Genomic DNA, 21,647 nt, shown 5'->3' with positions numbered 1-21,647 from the left:
AGAATGTACATGGGATCCACTCCCTCCCCCAGCCAGAAGAGGAGTACAATGAAGAGAGCGGTAGTGCTAAGGGAACGACGGTTTATGAAGCTCATTTTTAACCAAAAGGAGGATGCGCTGGGTAGACATAAATATTTGAAAATGACGAACAATAATTTGTTGTTCTGTGAACATAAGATAAAGAGTGCTTAATGGGAAGGATTGACCCATCAGCGAAATGAGACACGGGAGGATCGGACGGTGGAAACAGGCAGCGCTTTGGCTGTTTGATTTCTGTCTATTGTGGATTACGGTTGGAGCTCAAATTCGCTACACAATACCTGAGGAGTTAAAGGAAGGATCTGTCGTTGGAAACATCGCTAAGGATCTTGGTTTTGACATTGCAGATATCGCCGAGCGTAAGTTACGGATAGCATCCGAGACAAATAAACAGTATTTTGCTGTGGATTCAGAAAAGGGTGAACTGGTAGTTAATGGCAGAATAGACAGAGAGACGTTCTGTGGACAAAGTGCCAGTTGTCTAATGTCGCTGCAGATCGTTATTGAGAATCCATTACAGTTGCATAAGGTAGAAATAGAAATACAAGACATAAATGACCACGCACCAAACTTCCAAACAAAAGATGGCACATTAGAAATACCTGAATTGATAGCTCCAGGCGCACGATTTACTCTTGAAAGTGCTGAAGATCAAGATGTTGGTAGCAATAGCTTGAAGTCCTACATATTAAACAACAACGATTTTTTTCGTCTGAACGTAAAAACTCTTAAAAATGGAAGAAAGGTACCAGAACTTGTGGTTGAAAAACCTCTAGACAGAGAGAAACAATCTATACATAAGCTTATATTAACAGCATTAGATGGTGGCAATCCAGTCAAATCAGGCACGCGTGTATTGCAGATAATTGTTCAAGATGTAAATGACAACGAACCAATATTTGAAGTTATTGGATACAAAGCATCTATTCTGGAAAGCGCCATTGTTGGTTCAAGTGTGATAAAAATTAAAGCGACTGACTTGGATGAAGGTCTCAATGGTGAAATACAATATTTGTTTTGTGCGCACTCGCCTGAAACTGTAAGAACCGCTTTTAGTGTCGACGCTGAAACGGGTGAAATAGCAGTAATTGGAAACCTAGATTACGAAACAATACATTCATATAATTTTGATGTCTGTGCGAAAGACAAAGGGAATCCAGAGCTACAGGGGCAGTCGTCTGTTCAGATTGATATCATAGATGAGAATGACAATCCTCCAGAAATTATCCTGACATCTTTACCAAACCCTGTGCCTGAAAACGCAACTATTGGTACTGTAGTAGCTCTAATTAACGTTAAAGATTTGGACTCCGGTGAAAATGGAAAAATTAACCTATTCATCTCTCCCGGTGCGCCTTTCAAATTGAAACTATCTTTTGATAACCACTATTCGTTAATTACTGACTCTTTTTTAGACCGTGAGGTTTATTCTGAATATAACGTTGAAATAGAAGCCACAGACTCCGGTGTACCACCCTTAAAATCTGTGGCGACGGTAAACGTTAAAGTTCTTGATGTAAACGACAATCCCCCACTATTCTCACAGTCTTCGTATAACATTTATATAAAAGAAAATAACCAGGCAGGTGTTTCATTGTTTTCTGTAACTGCTACTGATATTGACCAAGATAAAAACGCTATAGTGACGTATTCAATAATGGATTTAAATTCATATCACGTGCCAGCATCATCTTATTTTTATATTAATTCCGAGAATGGAACTATGTACAGCATGAGCTCATTTGATTATGAAAAAGTCAAATTGTTTAGTGTTGTAGTGCAGGCTAAAGATCATGGGTCGCCATCTCTCAGCAGTAACGCCACGGTTCATGTGTTTATTCTGGACAACAACGATAATGCACCAGCCGTCATTTATCCCTCCACAGTACCGGGGTCCGTCTCACATCAGAAGATGCCCCGTTCTGCTAAAACAGGACATCTTGTTACTAAGGTAACAGCAGTGGACGCTGACTCGGGTCATAACGCCTGGATTTTCTACAGGCTCGCGGAGGCCACGGACGCGTCTCTGTTTAATGTGAATTTACATACAGGAGAGGTGAGGACTAAACGCTCTGTTTCAGAGCAGGATGACTCATCTCAAAGACTGGTAATAGAGATAAAGGATAACGGAGAGCCAATCCAGTCCACCACTGTTACCGTGGATATTATACTAGAGGACGGGTTTCATGAGCCCATTTCCGACAACCGTAAAATCAGATCGGAAGTCGACAAGAAAACCGGCAAAATCACATTATATCTGATCATCTCGTTGGCTTCTGTATCTTTGTTGTGTCTGATGACATTTTTCATCTTACTGGTAAAATGTGCACGAGGTAGTAGTGGCAGCTCAAGCTGCTGTATTAGGAGAACAAATTCTGGATATTCCAATCCCAACAGAAATCTCCAGATCCAGCTCAACACTGACGGACCAATTAAGTATGTAGAGGTTCTAGGAGGTGACATGATGTCTCAAAGTCAGTCTTTTGGATCCTATCTCTCTCCAATGTCAGAATTCAGTGATTTTACCCTCGTTAAGACCAACAGCACTACAAACTTTACAGACACGCTTAACGTGCTTGATGCGTCATTACCAGACAGCGCGTGGACGTTCGAGAGTCAACAGGTGAGATAAAAAATAAAATGTCATTAAATCTGCATCAATGGTGTATTATAGCTGCTGTTGTTCAGTTCAGAACCATGGACAGCGCCATGAGTCTGCTTTTCGGTCTTTTAACAGAAAAGTTTTTTTTTCTTTCTTAATAAGGTTATATTGCATTACATAAATTCGCGCATTAAATGTTTTGCAAATTGTTTGAACCTTTTTTTTTTTTTTTTTTGAGGAATTAGTTGAATTTGTTCACTTTTAGCTGGAAGCTGCGCTCCATCTGGATGAAATACGCAAATAATGTAAACAAAACGAAAACTACAGTTGTGCTCATGCAAGACATTAGAAACTATAATTAAAACACTATGCCATGAGCTTAGGAATCGTTGGTACATCCAACTATTTTAGTTAAAGAATTGCTATGAAGATAAGATATTCCTTAAGCCAATTAAAGAACTGTCACATTTGTAAAATGTAGAAGTCAACGCCTAAATTGAGAAACTTTTTCCCGGTTTCACAGACCTAAGGCTAAAGGCTAGTCCCAAACTAAAATGAATGTTTAAGGTGTCTTAACAAAAAATATATTGCCATGACATATGTTAAAATATGTCATTGTTAATGTTTTAACCTTAAGATGCAAACCAGTAATGTTTTTTCTAAGTGACTTTTTATTAAAGCGACTTAAATTTACTAATTTAAATAAGGCATAGTGCTGGCGTAAGCCAAACTTTGTCTGTGAAATCGGGCCTTAATTTTTAACTTTCATGTTTGCAGTAACCTTCGGGTATGTCTGAAACTGAGACAGTGGGACCTTTCTTTTTTTAAATCTATAATAAAAATCTATAAATCTATAAGAAATAAATATAAAATGTAATAAATTTTTTAAACAATAAATATATATTGTAATTATAACATTATATATGGGAGCTTATGTCGGAGCTGCTTTGATTATTCACTGACCATATACAACGGCCTCTGTTCAGCACCACCATTTTGGACAGCGAACATCAACACAAGTTCTTTCTTTTTTTAAAGAATATATAAATTAGCTCTTATTCAAGGCTGTACAAATACAAATGGTAACACGCTGAAAGTGTAGTAGCAGACGAATTCTTTCAGCGAATGTTTACAACACAATTACAAAGGCTTTCGATGGTGTATAAATGATAATCTGTAACTTGAACCTTCTACACAAATATTTGACCGTCAAAGTATAAAATACAATATATTATAGAGCACACTACACCGCCAGCTGAACACAAAAAAACAGAGGTCTGGTTATACGACTGAAAAAAAGAACAGGAAGCCATCTATTGGACAAGAGAGTGTTGAGCTCTGTACCAATCTTGTATTAGACCACACAAAAGGATCTACTCCCTCCCCCAGCGAGAGGAGGAGTATGATGAGAGCTATAGAGTCAGAGGAAACATGAACGGGTTGTGATGAGGACGAAGCGATGAATAGACGTATTTTTTTGAAAATGTGAAAAACGCTTTATTCATGTGTGGACATATAAGAAACATTTATTGATGGGATATCAAGCTTAGCAACGAAATGAGACGCAGGAGGATCGGCGATTGGAAATGGGCAGCGCCTCGGCTGTTCGGTTTCTGTCTATTGTGGATTACCGTTGGAGCTCAGATTCGCTACACAATACCTGAGGAGTTAAAGGAAGGATCTGTCGTTGGGAACATTGCTAAAGATCTTGGTTTTGACGTTTCAGATATCGCCGAGCGTAAGTTGCAGATAGCATCTGAGTCCAATGAACAATATTTTGGTGTGGATTTAGGGAAGGGTGAATTGGTGGTTAATGGCAGAATAGACAGAGAGACGCTTTGTGGACAAAGCGCCAGTTGTTTATTGCCATTGCAGATCGTTATTGAGAATCCATTACAAATGTATAGGGTCGAGATAGAAATACAAGACATAAATGACAATGCACCAAGCTTTCACACAAAAGAAGGTACATTAGAAATAAACGAATTAATTGCTCCAGGCGCACGGTTTACTCTTGAAAGCGCCGAGGACCTCGATGTTGGCGGCAATAGCCTAAAGACTTATACTCTAAGCAATAACAATTTTTTTCGTCTCAATGTAAAACCTTTAAAAGATGGAAGAATGATACCGGAGCTTGTAGTAGAAAAGCCTTTAGATAGAGAAAAGCAGTCCATACACAAGCTAATATTAACAGCCCTGGATGGTGGTAATCCAGTCAAGTCTGGCACATCCTTACTGAACATAATTGTTCAAGACATAAACGACAACGAACCCAAATTTGAGGTTGCTGCATACAAAGCATCTGTTATAGAAGGGGCAACTGCTGGCACTAGTGTAATTAAAATAAAAGCCACTGACTTGGATGAAGGTCTTAATAGTGAAGTACAGTATTTTTTCGGTGCGCACACGCCTGAACCAGTAAGATCAGCTTTTAGTGTAAACGCTGACACCGGAGAAATCACGGTGAATGGAAAACTAGATTACGAAACTAAACAGTTATATACATTTGATGTTTGCGCGAAAGACAACGGCAATCCAAGGTTAGAGGGGCAGTCAGCTGTCCAAATTGATATCATAGATATGAATGACAATCCCCCAGAAATTATCCTGACGTCTTCACCGAGTCCTGTACCCGAAAACGCGACAGTTGATACTGTAGTAGCTCTGATTAAAGTAAAAGATATGGATTCCGGTGATAATGGCAAAGTTGAGCTATTTGTTTCTCCGAATGTTCCTTTTAAATTGAAACCCTCTTTTCTTAACCATTATTCGTTGATAACTAAATCTTTTTTAGACCGCGAGGTTCAATCTGAATATAATGTATTAATACAGGCCAGGGACTCCGGTGTACCACCATTAGAAAGTGCGAAAACTATAAATATAAAAATATTTGATGTGAATGACAATGCTCCACTGTTCTCACGGTCTTCGTATAACATTAATATAAAAGAAAATAACCAGGCAGGTGTTTCATTGTTTTCTGTAGCTGCTACTGATATTGACCAAGGTAATAACGCTATAGTGACGTACTCTATTCTGGATTTAAATTCAGATCACGTGCCAGCATCATCTTATTTTTATATAAATTCAGAAAATGGGACTATTTACAGCATGAGCTCATTTGATTATGAGAAAGTAAAACTTCTCAGTGTTGTGGTGCAGGCTAAAGATCATGGGTCGCCATCTCTGAGTAGCAACGCCACGGTGCATGTATTTGTTCTGGACCAGAACGATAATGCACCAGCCGTCATTTATCCCTCCACAGTAACGGGATCTGTCTCACATCAGCGGATGCCCCGTTCTGCTAAAGTAGGACATCTTGTTACTAAGGTAACAGCAGTGGACGCTGACTCTGGTCATAACGCCTGGATTTTCTACAGGCTCGCGGAGGCCACGGACTCTTCTTTGTTTAATGTGAATTTACATACAGGAGAGGTGAGGACTAAACGCTCTGTTTCAGAGCAGGATGACTCATCTCAAAGACTGGTAATAGAGATAAAGGATAATGGAGAGCCAATCCAGTCCACCACAGTTACAGTGGATATTATACTAGAGGACGGGTTTCATGAGCCTGTTTCAGACAATCGTAAGATCAGACCGGACGTGGATAAGAAAACCGGCAAAATCACATTATATCTGATCATCTCTTTGGCTTCTGTATCTTTGTTGTGTCTGATGACATTTTTCATCTTACTGGTGAAATGCGCACGAGGTAGTGGTGGCAGCTCAAGCTGCTGTATTAGGCGAACACATTCTGGATATACGAATCCCAACAGAAATCTACAGATCCAGCTCAACACTGACGGACCCATTAAGTATGTGGAGGTTCTGGGAGGTGACATGATGTCTCAAAGTCAGTCTTTCGGCTCCTATCTCTCTCCAATGTCAGAATTCAGTGATTTTACCCTCGTTAAGCCCAGCAGCACCACAAACTTTACAGACACGCTAAACGTGCTTGATGCGTCATTACCAGACAGCGCGTGGACATTCGAGAGCCAACAGGTGAGACAAAGAATAATATGTAATTAACTCAACATCAATGGAGAGTTGCACATTATCAGTTTTAGAAACAGTGCACAAATCTAATTTAAGTAAGTGACTGTGGTTCAGTTCAGAACCACGGACAGCGCTGTGAGTGAGCTTTCCAGTTAAAAGCGGAAACTTTTTATTTCTGTGTCTTTCTTACTGAGGTTTCATGTCAGAGCTGCAATGCGTTCTTTACATTGAACATAATGTCGCTCATTATATGTTACAAAAGTTGCTTTTTCTGCAACAATACTGATAATAAAGGAGACTAGTTGAATCTATTCACCTTTAGAGCTGCGCTCCATCCAGATAAAATAAGCACCAAATATTTTTATGACATATGTTTGGAACTGCATATACAGTAATGCTCTCTTTTTAGACAACATGCGGTTCTTGAAAAAACTAAAAAGCTGCAATGAGCCTGGCAAATTTTGGTATATGCAGCTATCTCACCTGAATGGACAATTTTTTTTATCTTCCCGAGACTATGGGACCGTGAATATGTACTCTATAAGAATTATGACTTACAGCGTAGTTTTACGTATTACGCGTGTACACATTAATTTAAAAGTGTCATACAATTATTGAAAGGACAGCTTGATGTGCATCAGCAGAGTTTTGGGCTGCATAGAATATGATCCCCTGTAAGATGTATTTATTTTTTGGTTGGTAACCTAAGTGTGCTTTACTTTAGAGAATAAGTAAACAAAATTGCTGGGAAACAAAAATGTATAATCGCCCTGATTATGCAGACATTGGGGCATAACTTTGTGTGTTCGTCGATAAGCTTTGATAAACATTGCTTACTGCCTGCCAAAAAGGGTGTTCGTAACAATAATGATTTCAAAATATAAGTTTAGTCACCATAGGAGATATAAACGTCCGAACAGACTTGAAACGCAGGCTTATGGAGTAGTTTAAACAATGCGCATTTATTTTCTTTCTTTTTTTTTGCAGCCATGTTTTGTGTATATTGTGTTTCTAGGCATAGTCAAAACGGGAGAGACTATCGTTAATGAAAAACAATAAATGCATTATTTCTTGAAATACATTTGGAAATGCTTAAGAACGTTAAGCCTGGTTGGTAATTCGTCTTTAGGGGCACTTTCGCATTATGTTTAAAAGACAAACATAATTGCAAAAGTTTCATTCTTATTTCAGGACCCTTAGACCTGGTAGCTCTTCTGGTTTTTAGTTCCAAATTTTGGTTTGAATACAAACGTTGCTGCACAGTAAATTCGTTTGATGTTAAATAAAATATCCTAAAAAATGTGGAAACTTAGCTCTTAAAAGAATCTGCATAAATACAGATCTAAATGATTAGATAATTTAATATTAGTAGCATAAAGTAAGTTTCCCTAGCGAATTTTAACAGCACAATTAAACAATTCCAAATGTTCAATAGGCTATATAACGCTATTTTTGAATGCTAATACTTTGTAGCTTGGACCTTGCATTAACGCAAATATTTAAAAAGTAGCAAACAATTCATAGTAGCCGAGCTACATGTGCGAAAAGCACAATTCACCAACAGATGCCGCTTAACACAAACGACAGTGGCCTGGTTATGCCAGGAAAACAGAAAATCATCTATTGGACGAGAGAGCGCTGAGCTCTGTACCAATCATGTATTAGACCGCACAAAAGGATCTACTCCCTCCCCCAGTAAGAGGAGGAGTATGATGAGAGCTGTAGAGTCAGAGGAAACATGCACCGGTTTATGATGAGGACGAAGCGATGAGTAGGCTTCACGTATTTTTTTTGAAAATGAGAAAACACGCTTTATTATGTGTGGACATATAAGAAACATTTATTGATGGGATATCAAGCTTAGCAAAGAAATGAGACGCAGGAGGAGCGGCGATTGGAAATGGGCAGCGCCTTGGCTGTTCGGTTTCTGTCTATTGTGGATTACCGTTGGAGCTCAAATTCGCTACACAATACCTGAGGAGTTAAAGGAAGGATCTGTCGTTGGGAACATTGCTAAGGATCTTGGTTTTGACATTTCAGATATCGACGAGCGTAAGTTACAGATAGCATCTGCGTCCAATGAACAATATTTCGGTGTGGATTCAGGGAAGGGTGAATTGGTAGTTAATGGCAGAATAGACAGAGAGACGCTTTGTGGACAAAGCGCCAGTTGTTTATTGCCATTGCAAATTGTTATTGAGAATCCATTACAAATGCATAGGGTCGAGATAGAAATACAAGACATAAATGACAATGCACCAAACTTCCGCACAAAAGATGGCATCGTACAAATACATGAATCAGTTGCTCCAGGAGCACGATTTACCCTTGAAAGCGCAGAGGACCTCGATGTTGGCGGCAATAGCCTAAAGACTTATACTCTAAGCAATAACAATTTTTTCCGTCTTAATGTAAAAACTTTAAAAGATGGAAGAATGATACCGGAGCTTGTCGTAGAAAAGCCTTTAGATAGAGAAAAACAGTCCATACACAAGCTAATATTAACAGCCCTGGATGGTGGTAATCCAGTAAAATCTGGTACATGCTTACTGAACATAATTGTTCAAGACATAAATGACAACGAACCAAAATTTGAGGTTGCTGCATACAAAGCATTTGTTTCAGAAGGTGCCACTGTTGGCACTAGTGTAATTAAAATAAAAGCCACTGACTTGGATGAAGGTCTTAATAGTGAAATACAATATTTTTTCGGTGCGCACACGCCTGAACCAGTAAGATCAGCTTTTAGTGTAAATGCGGATTCTGGCGAAATCACAGTGAATGGAAAACTAGATTACGAAACTAAACAGTTATATACGTTTGATGTTTGCGCGAAAGACAATGGGAATCCGGGGTTAGAGGGGCAGTCATCTGTTCAGATTGATATCATAGATATAAATGACAATCCCCCAGAAATTATTCTGACGTCTTCACCGAGTCCTGTGCCAGAAAATGCGACAGTTGGAACTGTGGTTGCTTTAATTAACGTGAAAGATTTGGATTCTGGGGATAATGGCAAGGTTGAGCTATTCGTCTCTCCTGATGTTCCTTTCAAACTGAAACCCTCTTTTCTTAACCATTATTCGTTGATAACTAAATCTTTTTTAGACCGTGAGGTTCGATCTGAATATAATGTACTAATACAGGCCACGGACTCCGGTGTACCGCCATTAAAAACTGCGACAACTATAAATATAAAAATATTTGATGTGAATGACAATGCTCCACTGTTCTCACAATCTTCGTACAACATTTATGTAAAAGAAAATACCCAAGCAGGTGTTTCATTGTTTTCTGTAACTGCTACTGATATTGACCAAGATAAAAACGCTATACTGACGTACTCTATAATGGATTTAAGTTCAAATCACGTGACAGCATCTTATTTTTATATTAATTCCGAGAATGGAACTATTTACAGCATGAGCTCATTTGATTATGAAAAAGTAAAACTGCTCAGTGTTGTAGTGCAGGCTAAAGATCATGGGTCGCCATCTCTGAGTAGCAACGCCACGATCCATGTGTTTGTTCTTGACCAAAACGATAATGCACCAGCCGTCATTTATCCCTCCACAGTAACGGGCTCTGTCTCACATCAGCGGATGCCCCGTTCTGCTAAAGTAGGACATCTTGTTACTAAGGTAACAGCAGTGGACGCTGACTCGGGTCATAACGCCTGGATTTTCTACAGGCTCGCGGAGGCCACGGACTCTTCTTTGTTTAATGTGAATTTACATACAGGAGAGGTGAGGACTAAACGCTCTGTTTCAGAGCAGGATGACTCATCTCAGAGACTGGTAATAGAGATAAAGGATAATGGAGAGCCAATCCAGTCCACCACAGTCACAGTGGATATATTATTAGAGGACGGGTTTCATGAGCCTGTTTCAGACAATCGTAAGATCAGACCGGACGTGGATAAGAAAACCGGCAAAATCACATTATATCTGATCATCTCTTTGGCTTCTGTATCTTTGTTGTGTCTGATGACATTTTTCATCTTACTGGTGAAATGCGCACGAGGTAGTGGTGGCAGCTCAAGCTGCTGTATTAGGCGAACACATTCTGGATATACGAATCCCAACAGAAATCTACAGATCCAGCTCAACACTGACGGACCCATTAAGTACGTGGAGGTTCTGGGAGGTGACATGATGTCTCAAAGTCAGTCTTTTGGCTCCTATCTCTCTCCAATGTCAGAATTCAGTGATTTTACCCTCGTTAAGCCCAGCAGCACCACAAACTTTACAGACACGCTAAACGTGCTTGATGCGTCATTACCAGACAGCGCGTGGACATTCGAGAGCCAACAGGTGAGACAAAGAATAATATGTAATTAACTCAACATCAATGGAGAGTTGCACATTATCAGTTTTAGAAACCGTGCACAAATCTAATTTAAGTAAGTGACTGTGGTTCAGTTCAGAACCACGGACAGCGCTGTGAGTGAGCTTTCCAGTTAAAAGCGGAAACTTTTTATTTCTGTGTCTTTCTTACTGAGGTTTCATGTCAGAGCTGCAATGCGTTCTTTACATTGAACATAATGTCGCTCATTATATGTTACAAAAGTTGCTTTTTCTGCAACAATACTGATAATAAAGGAGACTAGTTGAATCTATTCACCTTTAGAGCTGCGCTCCATCCAGATAAAATAAGCACCATATATTTTTATGACATATGTTTGGAACTGCATATACAGTAATGCTCTTTTTAGACAACATGCGGTTCTTGAAAAAACTAAAAAGCTGCAATGAGCCTGGCAAATTTTGGTATATGCAGCTATCTCACCTGAATGGACATTTTTTTTAATCTTTCCGAGACTATGGGACCGTGAATATGTACTATATAAGAATTATGACTTCCAGTGTAGTTTTACGTATTACGCGTGTACACATTAATTTAATAGTGTCATATAATTATTGAAAGGACAGCTTGATGTGCATCAGCAGAGTTTTGGGCTGCATAGAATATGATCCCCTGTAAGATGTATTTATTTTTTGGTTGGTAACCTAAGTGTGCTTTACTTTAGAGAATAAGTAAACAAAATTGCTGGGAAACAAAAATGTATAATCGCCCTGATTATGCAGACATTGGGCATAACTTTGTGTGTTCGTCGATAAGCTTTGATAAACATTGCTTACTGCCTGCCAAAAAGGGTGTTCGTAATAATAATGATTTCAAAATATAAGTTTAATCACCAAAGGAGATATAAACGCCCGAACAGACTTGAAACGCAGGCTTGTTGCTTATGGAGTAGTTTAAACAGTGCGCATTTCTTTTCTTTCTTTTTTTTTTGCAGCCCAGTTTTTTTGTATATTGTGTTTCTAGGCATAGTCAAATCGGCAGAGACTATCGTTAATGAAAAACAATAAATGCATTATTTCTTGAAATACATTTGGAAATGCTTAAGAACGTTAAACCTGGTGGGTAATTCGTCTTTAGGGGCACTTTTATGTTTAAAAGACAAACATAATTGCAAAAGTTTCATTCTTATTTCAGGACCCTTAGACCTGGCAGCTCTTCTGGTTTTTAGTTCCAAATTTTGGTTTGAATACAAACGTTGCTGCACAGTAAATTCGTTTAATGTTAAATAAAAAAAACAAAAATATTTTTGAAACTAAGCTCTTAAAATATTACGCATAAATACAGATCTAAATGATTAGATAATGAAATAGTAGTAGCATAAAGTAATTTCCCCTATAGCGAATTATAACAGCACAATTAAACCATTTCAAATGTTCAATATGCTATGTAATGCTATGTTTGAATGCTAATAATTTGTAGCTTGGACATTGCATTAGAGCAAATATTAATAGCAAACAATTAATATTAGCCGAGCTACACGTGGAAATAGCACAATTCACCAACAGATGCTGCGTAACACAGACGGCCTGGTTATGCCAGGAAAACAGAAAATCATCTATTGGACGAGAGAGCGCTTAGCTCTGTACCAATCATGTATTAGACCGCACAAAAGGATCTACTCCCTCCCCCAGTAAGAGGAGGAGTATGATGAGAGCTGTAGAGTCAGAGAAAACATGCACGGTTTATGAGGATGAGGGAGCGCTGAGTAGACTTAATTGATTGAAAATGAGGAATAACGGTCTGTTTATCTGTGAACATATACGAAGCATTTATTGATGGAAATATCAAGCTCAACAAAGAAATGAGACGCAGAAGGACCGGCGATTGGAAATGGGCAGCGCCTCGGCTGTTCGGTTTCTGTCTATTGTGGATTACAGTTAGAGCTCAGATTCGCTACACGATACATGAGGAGTTAAAAGAAGGATCTGTCGTTGGAAACATCGCTAAGGATCTTGGTTTTGACATTTCAGATATTGCCGAGCGTAAGTTGCACATAGCATCTGAGTCCAATGAACAGTATTTCGGTGTGGATTCAGGGAAGGGTGAACTGGTAGTTAATGGGAGAATAGACAGAGAGACGCTTTGTGGACAAAGCGTCAGTTGTTTATTGCCATTGCAAATCGTTATTGAGAATCCATTACAAATGCATAGTGTCGAGATAGAAATACAAGACATAAATGACAATGCACCAAACTTCTATACAAAAGATGGCACATTGAAAATACATGAATCAATTGCTCCAGGCGCACGATTTACCCTTGAAAATGCGGAGGATCTCGACGTTGGCAGCAATAGCCTAAAGACATATTCTCTAAGTAATAACAATTATTTCCGCCTTAATGTAAAAACTCTACAAGATGGAAGAATGATACCGGAGCTTGTAGTAGAAAAACCTTTAGACAGAGAAAAACAGTCCATACACAAGCTAATATTAACAGCCCTTGATGGTGGTAATCCAGTCAAGTCTGGCACATCCTTATTGAACATAATTGTTCAAGACATAAACGACAACGAACCCAAATTTGATGTTTCTACTTACAAGGCATCGGTTCTAGAAAGCGTCACGGTTGGTACAAGTGTGCTCACAATCAAAGCGACCGACCTGGACGAAGGTCTGAATGGCGAAATACTGTACTTGTTCGGTGCACACACGCCTGAACCTGTAAAAACCGCTTTTATTGTAAACGCTGATACCGGCGAAGTCATGGTGAATGGAAAACTAGATTACGAGAACAAAAAGTCATATACGTTTGAGGTTTGCGCAAAAGACAAAGGCAATCCAGAGCTAGAGGGGCGGTCATCTGTTCAGATTGATATCATAGATGAAAATGACAATCCTCCAGAATTTATCCTGACATCTTCACCGAGTCCTGTGCCTGAAAATGCGACTGTTGGAACTGTGGTCGCTTTAATTAAAGTAAAAGATTTAGATTCTGGTGATAATGGCAAGGTTGAGCTATTTGTCTCTCCGGATGTTCCTTTCAAACTGAAACCCTCTTTTCTTAACCATTATTCGTTGATAACTAAATCTTTTTTAGACCGCGAAGTTCATTCTGAATATAATGTACTAATACAGGCCACAGACTCCGGTGTACCACCATTAAAAACTGCGAAAACTATCAATATAAAAATATTTGATGTGAATGACAATGCTCCACTCTTCTCACAGTCTTCGTATAACATTTATATAAAAGAAAATAACAAGGCAGGTGTGTCATTGTTTTCTGTAGCTGCTACTGATATTGACCAAGGTAATAACGCTATGGTGACATATTCTCTTCTGGATTTAAATTCAGATCACGTGCCAGCATCATCGTATTTTTATATTAATTCCGAGAATGGAACTATGTACAGCATGAGCTCATTTGATTATGAAAAAGTCAAATTGTTTAGTGTTGTAGTGCAGGCTAAAGATCATGGGTCGCCATCTTTGAGTAGCAACGCCACGGTTCATGTGTTTGTTCTGGACCAAAACGATAATGCACCAGCCGTCATTTATCCCTCCACAGTAACGGGGTCTGTCTCACATCAGAAAATGCCCCGTTCTGCTAAAGTAGGACATCTTGTTACTAAAGTAACAGCAGTGGACGCTGACTCTGGTCATAACGCCTGGATTTTCTACAGGCTCGCGGATGCCACGGACGCTTCTCTGTTTAATGTGAATTTACATACAGGAGAGGTGAGGACTAAACGCTCTGTTTCAGAGCACGATGACTCCCCTCAAAGACTGGTAATTGAGATAAAAGATAATGGAGAGCCAATCCAGTCCACCACAGTGACAGTGGATATATTACTAGAGGACGGGTTTCATGAGCCCATATCAGACAATCGTAAGATCAGACCAGAAGTCGACAAGAAAACCGGCAAAATCACTTTATATCTGATAATTTCTTTGGCGTCTGTATCTTTGTTGTGTCTGATGACATTTTTTGTCTTACTGGTGAAATGTGCACGAAGCAATAGCAGCAGCTCAAGTTGCTGTATGAGGAGAACAAATTCTGGATATACAAATCCCAACAGAAACCTTCAAATCCAGCTCAACACTGACGGGCCTATTAAGTATGTGGAGGTTCTGGGAGGTGACATGATGTCTCAAAGTCAGTCTTTCGGCTCTTATCTCTCTCCAATGTCCGAATTCAGTGATTTTACTTTAGTAAAGCCCAGCAGTACTACAAATTTTACAGACACCCTAAACGTGCTTGATGCGTCATTACCAGACAGCGCATGGACGTTCGAGAGCCAACAGGTGAGACAAATTATAAAATATACTTAACCCTGCATCCAGGGTGCGATTTGTGAAAAAAAACAGAGGGGGGGATGTTTTCATAGGCGTCGAGTTATTTTGTACCCACCACTAGTTTTTACTTTTTTGACTGTTTTCAGTGGTTATGAAGAACAATATGAGAGAGAAATTTGGTAATTATTGTCTGACCTAACAAAAATCCATTATAATATTATTATTATTTTTTATATATTTCTAATTAAAATATTTCTAATATTCAGAAATGCGCTCTCCGCTCACGAGCTCTGATCGGAACAAACCCGAACCTCACTGTCTGCTGAACTTGCGCAGAAACATCAAAATATAACCAGCTTTTTAAAATGGTTTTAAAACTTAACATTTAGACTATTTTAGCCCAAATTATGAGCTTATTGACGATTTTTTTATCATTCTTGACATAATGCGTCTCTGTCCACAGCACATTTCAAAACATTTTAATTCATAAAAATAAATAATGAGAACATGAACTCATCACTGCATTTGCAGGAATTGTAAAATCTTTTTTCTTATTAACTCATGAAGCAGCCTTACGCAATATTTTTATTCTAATAGCTTATCTTTCCCCACACATATGAGCTGTGATCATGCACAACGAAAAAACACGCAAGAATTAAATCTTGAATGGCAAAACTGTATGGCACAATGTAGTGTCAACTTAAACATAAATATGAACAATGTATTTATTGCAAAGTTAAACCATTACAGTAGAAACAGTTTTACTGCTGCTTTTAAAGTAATAATATTAACTTTACACCGCAATGCGGAGCTACAGTGAAATGATAGAAAAGACAGATGCATTATGTGTTAGTCACTTAGCCTCATTTGCGCAAACTGGACGCGCCCGCGCCTCGCTAAACACCTCATCTGCGTGTAACTTCGGCCATTCTCAGTGGTGTGACTGGGACACTAACTCTGCTTGTCATCATAAACAGATAATCAGATTGTGATGTTTATTCCCGCTTTATTAATATGCGGATGAATATGCTGCCTTCCACCGTTTCGACACACAGCTCCATAACCATCTCGCATGTGTTGATAGGCTACTCGTGAGGTGTAACCGGGTCTGTAACCAATCAGATAGCGCCGTGGGCCGGACATTGAGCAAGTCTGCAGAGTGGTGAATACAGAGAGGCTGCGCGCGGCAGCTGTATCAGAGCCAGCCAAAGCAGCGCATTTTAAAACAAAATTGACTTTAATCAAACCACGGATCAGTGATATGTTTTGTGATCCGTCTCGCCACTAGTGTAGTAGCACTGATCACTTTGAGGGGGGGATAAATTTATCCCCACCGGGGATAAAAATAATTAAGCAGAGGCAGGGATACATTGACCAGAAAGGGGGAAATCCCACGCATCCCCCCCGGCAAATCGCACCCTGCCTGCATCAATGGAGAGTTGCACGTAATCATTTTTAGAAACAAAACAAATTTTTCAGTTCAGAACCATGGACAGCGCTATGAGTAAGCGTATGAGTAAAAGTTAAAGTTTACAGGCTAAAATACATACAATTTTTCGTTGTTCTGAAAGTTGTATATGCTAATAAAATCCTAATTAAATAGGAATGTATTAAAATAAACTTTTAATATTTAAAAATAATAAAATTATGGTATTTGGTATTTGTCTTGTACAGTCACATTAAATCACTTTGTCATTAAGTTGTGGATACTGCATTCAGTATTGTTGCAAATTAAACACTTTTTAAACGTATTTTCAGTGATATTAAAATGTATGATTATTATTTTTTCTGCGTAACCACAAAGCTTTCTCAAAAAACAAAAGAGACTATATAAAGGGATCTACTCCATCCCAACCAGAATGTTGAGAACTGTACATTTGATACATTTGTGGTTTTGAAGGGATCTGTTTTGTTTCAGAATGAAGTAAAATTATAATAATTTTAGATCGTCATGGCACAATTCTTAATGGATAAAAATACATCAGGGAAATGAGATATAGGTGGATCCGTGGGTGGAAACAAGCAGCGCTTTTGCTGTTTGGTCTCTTTCTTTTGTGGAATGCAGCTGAAGCTCAGATTCGCTACACAATACCAGAAGATCTAAAAGAAGGTTTTGTCGTTGGTAATATTACAAAGGATCTTGGGTTTGACATTTCAGAATTCAACAATCGCAAGTTACGAATAGCCTCTGAATTGGACAGATAATAGTTTAGTGTGGAATCAGAGAAGGGTGAGCTGGTTGTCAACGGCAGAATAGACAGAGAAAAGCTCTGTGGACAAAGCGTCAGCTGTCTGATGCCACTGCATGTTATTATAGAAAATCCACTACAGCTTCATCGTGTTGAAATTGAAATTAAAGATATAAATGACAACGCACCCAATTTTCATACTAAAGACGGCGTATTAAAAATACCTGAATCAATAGCTACAGGCGCACGATTTCCTCTCGAAAGTGCATAGGATTGTATGTGGGCATTAACAGTTTAAAGTCATACTCATTAAGCAGTAATAATTATTTCCGCCTTAATGTGAAAACTCTGAAAAATGGAAGAAAAGTGGCAGAGTTAGTTGTTGAGAAGTCTCTAGACAGAGAGAAGCAGTCTGTTCACAAGCTCGTGTTGATAGCCACAGATGGAGGGGATCTAGTAAATTCTGGCACGAGGTTAATACAAATTAGTTCAGGATACAAACGATAATGAACCAACATTTGAAACGGCTGCATACAAAGCTTCCGTAAACGTTGCTGTTGGTTCAATGCTTTTAACTATACAAGCTACCGATTTAGATGAAGGTCATAATGCGCAACTGTTGTATTATTTCGGTGCACACACAACAGATTTTGTTAGGCAAGTTTTTACTGTTAACAAAGATAATGGAGAAATCACAGTTGCATACTGGACTATGAAACAATTAAATCATATATGTCTGCGCTAAAGACAAAGGAAATCCAGAACTAGAAGGTTTCCCCAAATCCCTCTTTCAAACTAAAACCATCGTTTGATAACCATTATTCTTTAGTAACTAACTAACTAACTAATTAGATCGCGAAGGTAGTGCAGAATATAACAGAAATAGTAGCCACCGACTTTGGCTTACCAGAGTTAACATCTGTTAAGGCTGGTAATTTAAGAGTTTTGGACCCTCCAATATTCTCGCAGACCTCATATAACGTTTTCATATAGGAAAATAAAAAAACGCTGTTGTCATGTACTCAATACTTGATTTCAGTTCAAATCAGTCCAATATATAAGTTTGATTTATTTTTCTCTATTATATAATCACATTTAAGCTGTGCCAATACTAAAAACTTAAAAGTATAGTGCATAATTTTTGCAACCATTTTTTAAGCAAGTATTACATGGAATTTTAAGCAATTTCAAACTTACTTATGTTTCCTTAAAAAAGTGGATGCAAAGATATGCAACTATATTTTTAAGTAAATCCAGCAGATTATTTTTTTAGTGTAGTATTTTAGTGTATTTTCTTATTATTCGTGAGGGAAATTATTAATAAAAATACTTCTATTCATCTTACCATCTAAATAAATTGTATTTTTATATTTTATTTTATTTTTTTATTTTCAAATATTTATTTTATTTGTACAGAGAAAATATATAATATCGTTTATACAAACTAGGCAAGGTTCTGTGAGCTTGGCAGAAGATGCTGATTCTGGAGCTTGCGCCTTTAAGAGAGAGCTCTGTTCCTATTGGTTATTGCAGTTCTTGTCTGCACCAATGACATGCAGAATTGTACAAAGAGATCTACTCCCTCCCCCCACTGGCAATACAATGTTCAGACCAAGCAGAAAGAGGGGATGCTCTGATCACTCGGACAAAATGGATTGTAATATATATTTCAGACAAAATGGACAAGCAAAATTGCAGTCGTGGTGGGATCCCTAGTTTTTATTAGCAAGGTGAATCGTCCGGATTTTAGAACAAAATGACAAAGAGGATTATATTAAGAGGGTGGAGGCGTCATTTGCTTTCCTATTTTCTTTATATTCTTTTGTGGAATATGACAGAAGGACAGACTCGCTACTCGATTCCAGAAGAACTGAATGTTGGCGCTGTTGTTGGAAATATTGCTAAAGATTTGGGCTTGAAAATATCCGAGATTTATGAGCGTAAATTGCGAATAGCCTCTGAATCGGGTAAGCAGTTTTTCAGCGTGGATTTACGCAGAGGTGAGATTGTGGTTAACGAGAGAATCGACAGAGAGACTCTTTGTGGAAAAAACGCACAGTGTCTGTTGCCTCTTCAAATCGTTATCGAGGATCCTTTACAACTTTATAGAGTGGAAGTTGACATACAGGATATTAATGACAATTATCCACATTTTCAATCGACGGACAGTGCTTTAAAAATAGCAGAATCGACTGTACCTGGTATGCGCTTTCCTCTGGAGGGTGCAGTAGACCCGGACGTCGGCAGTAATTCTTTGAAATCGTACACTTTAAGCAAAGACGAATGCTTTAGTCTAAAAGTAAAAGACCTTGGAGATGGCCGAAAGGTACCTGAATTAGTACTGGAGAAAGCCCTGGATCGTGAGAAGAAACCGATACATCAACTGCTGTTAACTGCCTTAGACGGAGGGAGCCCGGCCAATTCTGGAACATCACAAATTAATGTCACTGTGCTGGATATCAATGACAATAACCCTGTGTTTGAGAAAACGGTGTACAAAGTGTCTATTAACGAAAACACCAAGCAGGGCACGTCGTTTATAAAGGTTAAAGCAACTGATTTGGACGAAGGTCAAAATAGTGAAATACTATATTTTTTAGGGAAACATACTTCTGATGCACTGCGCTCATTGTTTCGTATTGACGAGAAAACCGGAGAAATTACTCTGAATGGAAACTTGGATTATGAGACCACTCCTATGTACAACATTGAGATAAGTGCTAAAGACAAAGGTGTTCCAGAAATGGAGGGCCATTGTAGAGTTGAAATTGAAGTCTCAGATATTAACGACAATGCGCCGCAAATAGTGCTTACGTCTAAACCAAGTCCTGTACGCGAGGATGCTCCAAGCGGGACAGTTGTGGCTTTAATAAGCGCACGAGACATTGACTCTGGTGTCAATGGAAAAGTAACGCTGCAGACACAATCCGACCTTCCATTTATTTTAAAACCATCTTTCTCAAATGAATATTCATTAGTTACAAGCGGTGTTTTAGACCGCGAAACGTTTCCAGAGTACAACGTAGAAATCACCGCCTTTGACTCAGGCTCACCTCCTTTAAGTAGCAAAACTATAATTCCAGTTAAAATTCTTGATGTTAACGACAATGCCCCGAAGTTCTCTAATAATGTGTATTATGTATACGTTACAGAGAATAATACTCCAGGATCTATTATTTGTTCAGTATCCGCTCAAGACGTTGATATTGGATTAAATGGTAAAATTTCATACGCTATTGAGAACCCTAAAGTTTTTGATACACCAATTTCGTCATATGTGTACATAAATGCAGATAATGGCAGCATATTTAGCATGCATTCGTTTGACTTTGAGAAAATTAAGATGCTTGAGGTCATCGTGCAGGCTAAAGACCATGGCTCTCCATCTCTATCCAGCAACGCCACAGTTTATGTGTTCATTCTGGACCAAAATGACAATGTGCCTGCTGTTATTTACCCCTCCACGGTCATGGGGTCTGTCTCACATCAGAGGATGCCCCGTTCTGCTAAATTAGGACATCTTGTTACTAAGGTAACAGCAGTGGATGCTGACTCTGGTCACAATGCTTGGATTTCATACAGGCTCATTGAGGCCACGGACATGTCTTTGTTTAATGTGAATTTACATACTGGAGAGGTGAGGACTAAACGTTCTGTTTCAGAGCAGGATGATTCTTCTCAGAGACTCTTGATAGAGATAAAGGATAATGGAGAGCCAGAAAAGTCCACTACAGTGACAGTGGAAATAATAATAGAAGATGGCTTTCATGAGCCCATTTCAGACTATCATAAGAAAACTGTAGAACCCAGCAAAAAAAGTGGAAAAATTACTTTGTACTTAATCATCTCACTCGCGGCCGTTTCGTTGTTGTCTTTGGTGACATTTTTTATCTTACTAGTGAAATGTGCGCGGGGCAGCAGAGGCAGTTCAAGCTGCTGTTTCAAACGAACTAATTCTGGTTACGAGAACCCCAACAGAAACCTTCAGATCCAGCTCAACACTGACGGGCCCATTAAGTACGTGGAAGTTCTAGGAGGAGACATGATGTCTCAGAGTCAGTCTTTCGGCTCCTATCTCTCTCCAATGTCGGAATTTAGTGATTTCACTTTGGTAAAACCTAGCAGCACTACAAACTTTACAGACACGCTAAACGTCCTTGATGCGTCATTGCCAGACAGCGCGTGGACATTCGAGAGCCAACAGGTGAGATAAATGAAA

General features: G+C 38.8%; 1 protein-coding gene across 46 annotated transcripts in view; it reads left to right on the top strand.

The window, feature by feature from the left end:
• Positions 1-21,647, top strand: part of LOC135779723 (protocadherin gamma-C5-like) — a 188,719-nt gene that overhangs the window by 156,549 nt on the left and 10,523 nt on the right. The window contains exon 1 of one of the 46 annotated variants that reach the window (XM_065290561.2): positions 12-2,662. The exons of 38 other annotated variants lie outside the window; for them this stretch is intronic. In XM_065290561.2, coding sequence (XP_065146633.1) covers positions 218-2,662 — 2,445 coding nt within the window. In that variant the 5' untranslated portion in view covers positions 12-217. Of the gene's footprint in view, positions 1-11; positions 2,663-8,373; positions 10,951-13,004; positions 15,249-18,828; positions 21,633-21,647 lie in introns of those variants that run through there. 7 more of the 46 variants (XM_065290587.2, XM_065290564.2, XM_065290590.2 and 4 more) reach the window with 7 other exon arrangements.

The sequence above is a fragment of the Paramisgurnus dabryanus genome, chromosome 10, assembly GCF_030506205.2.
Source record: "Paramisgurnus dabryanus chromosome 10, PD_genome_1.1, whole genome shotgun sequence".
NCBI classification, from domain to species: domain Eukaryota; kingdom Metazoa; phylum Chordata; class Actinopteri; order Cypriniformes; family Cobitidae; genus Paramisgurnus; species Paramisgurnus dabryanus.
The sequence above is the reverse complement of the archived record's forward strand: the minus strand, read 5'-3'. Positions and strand labels throughout refer to the sequence as shown.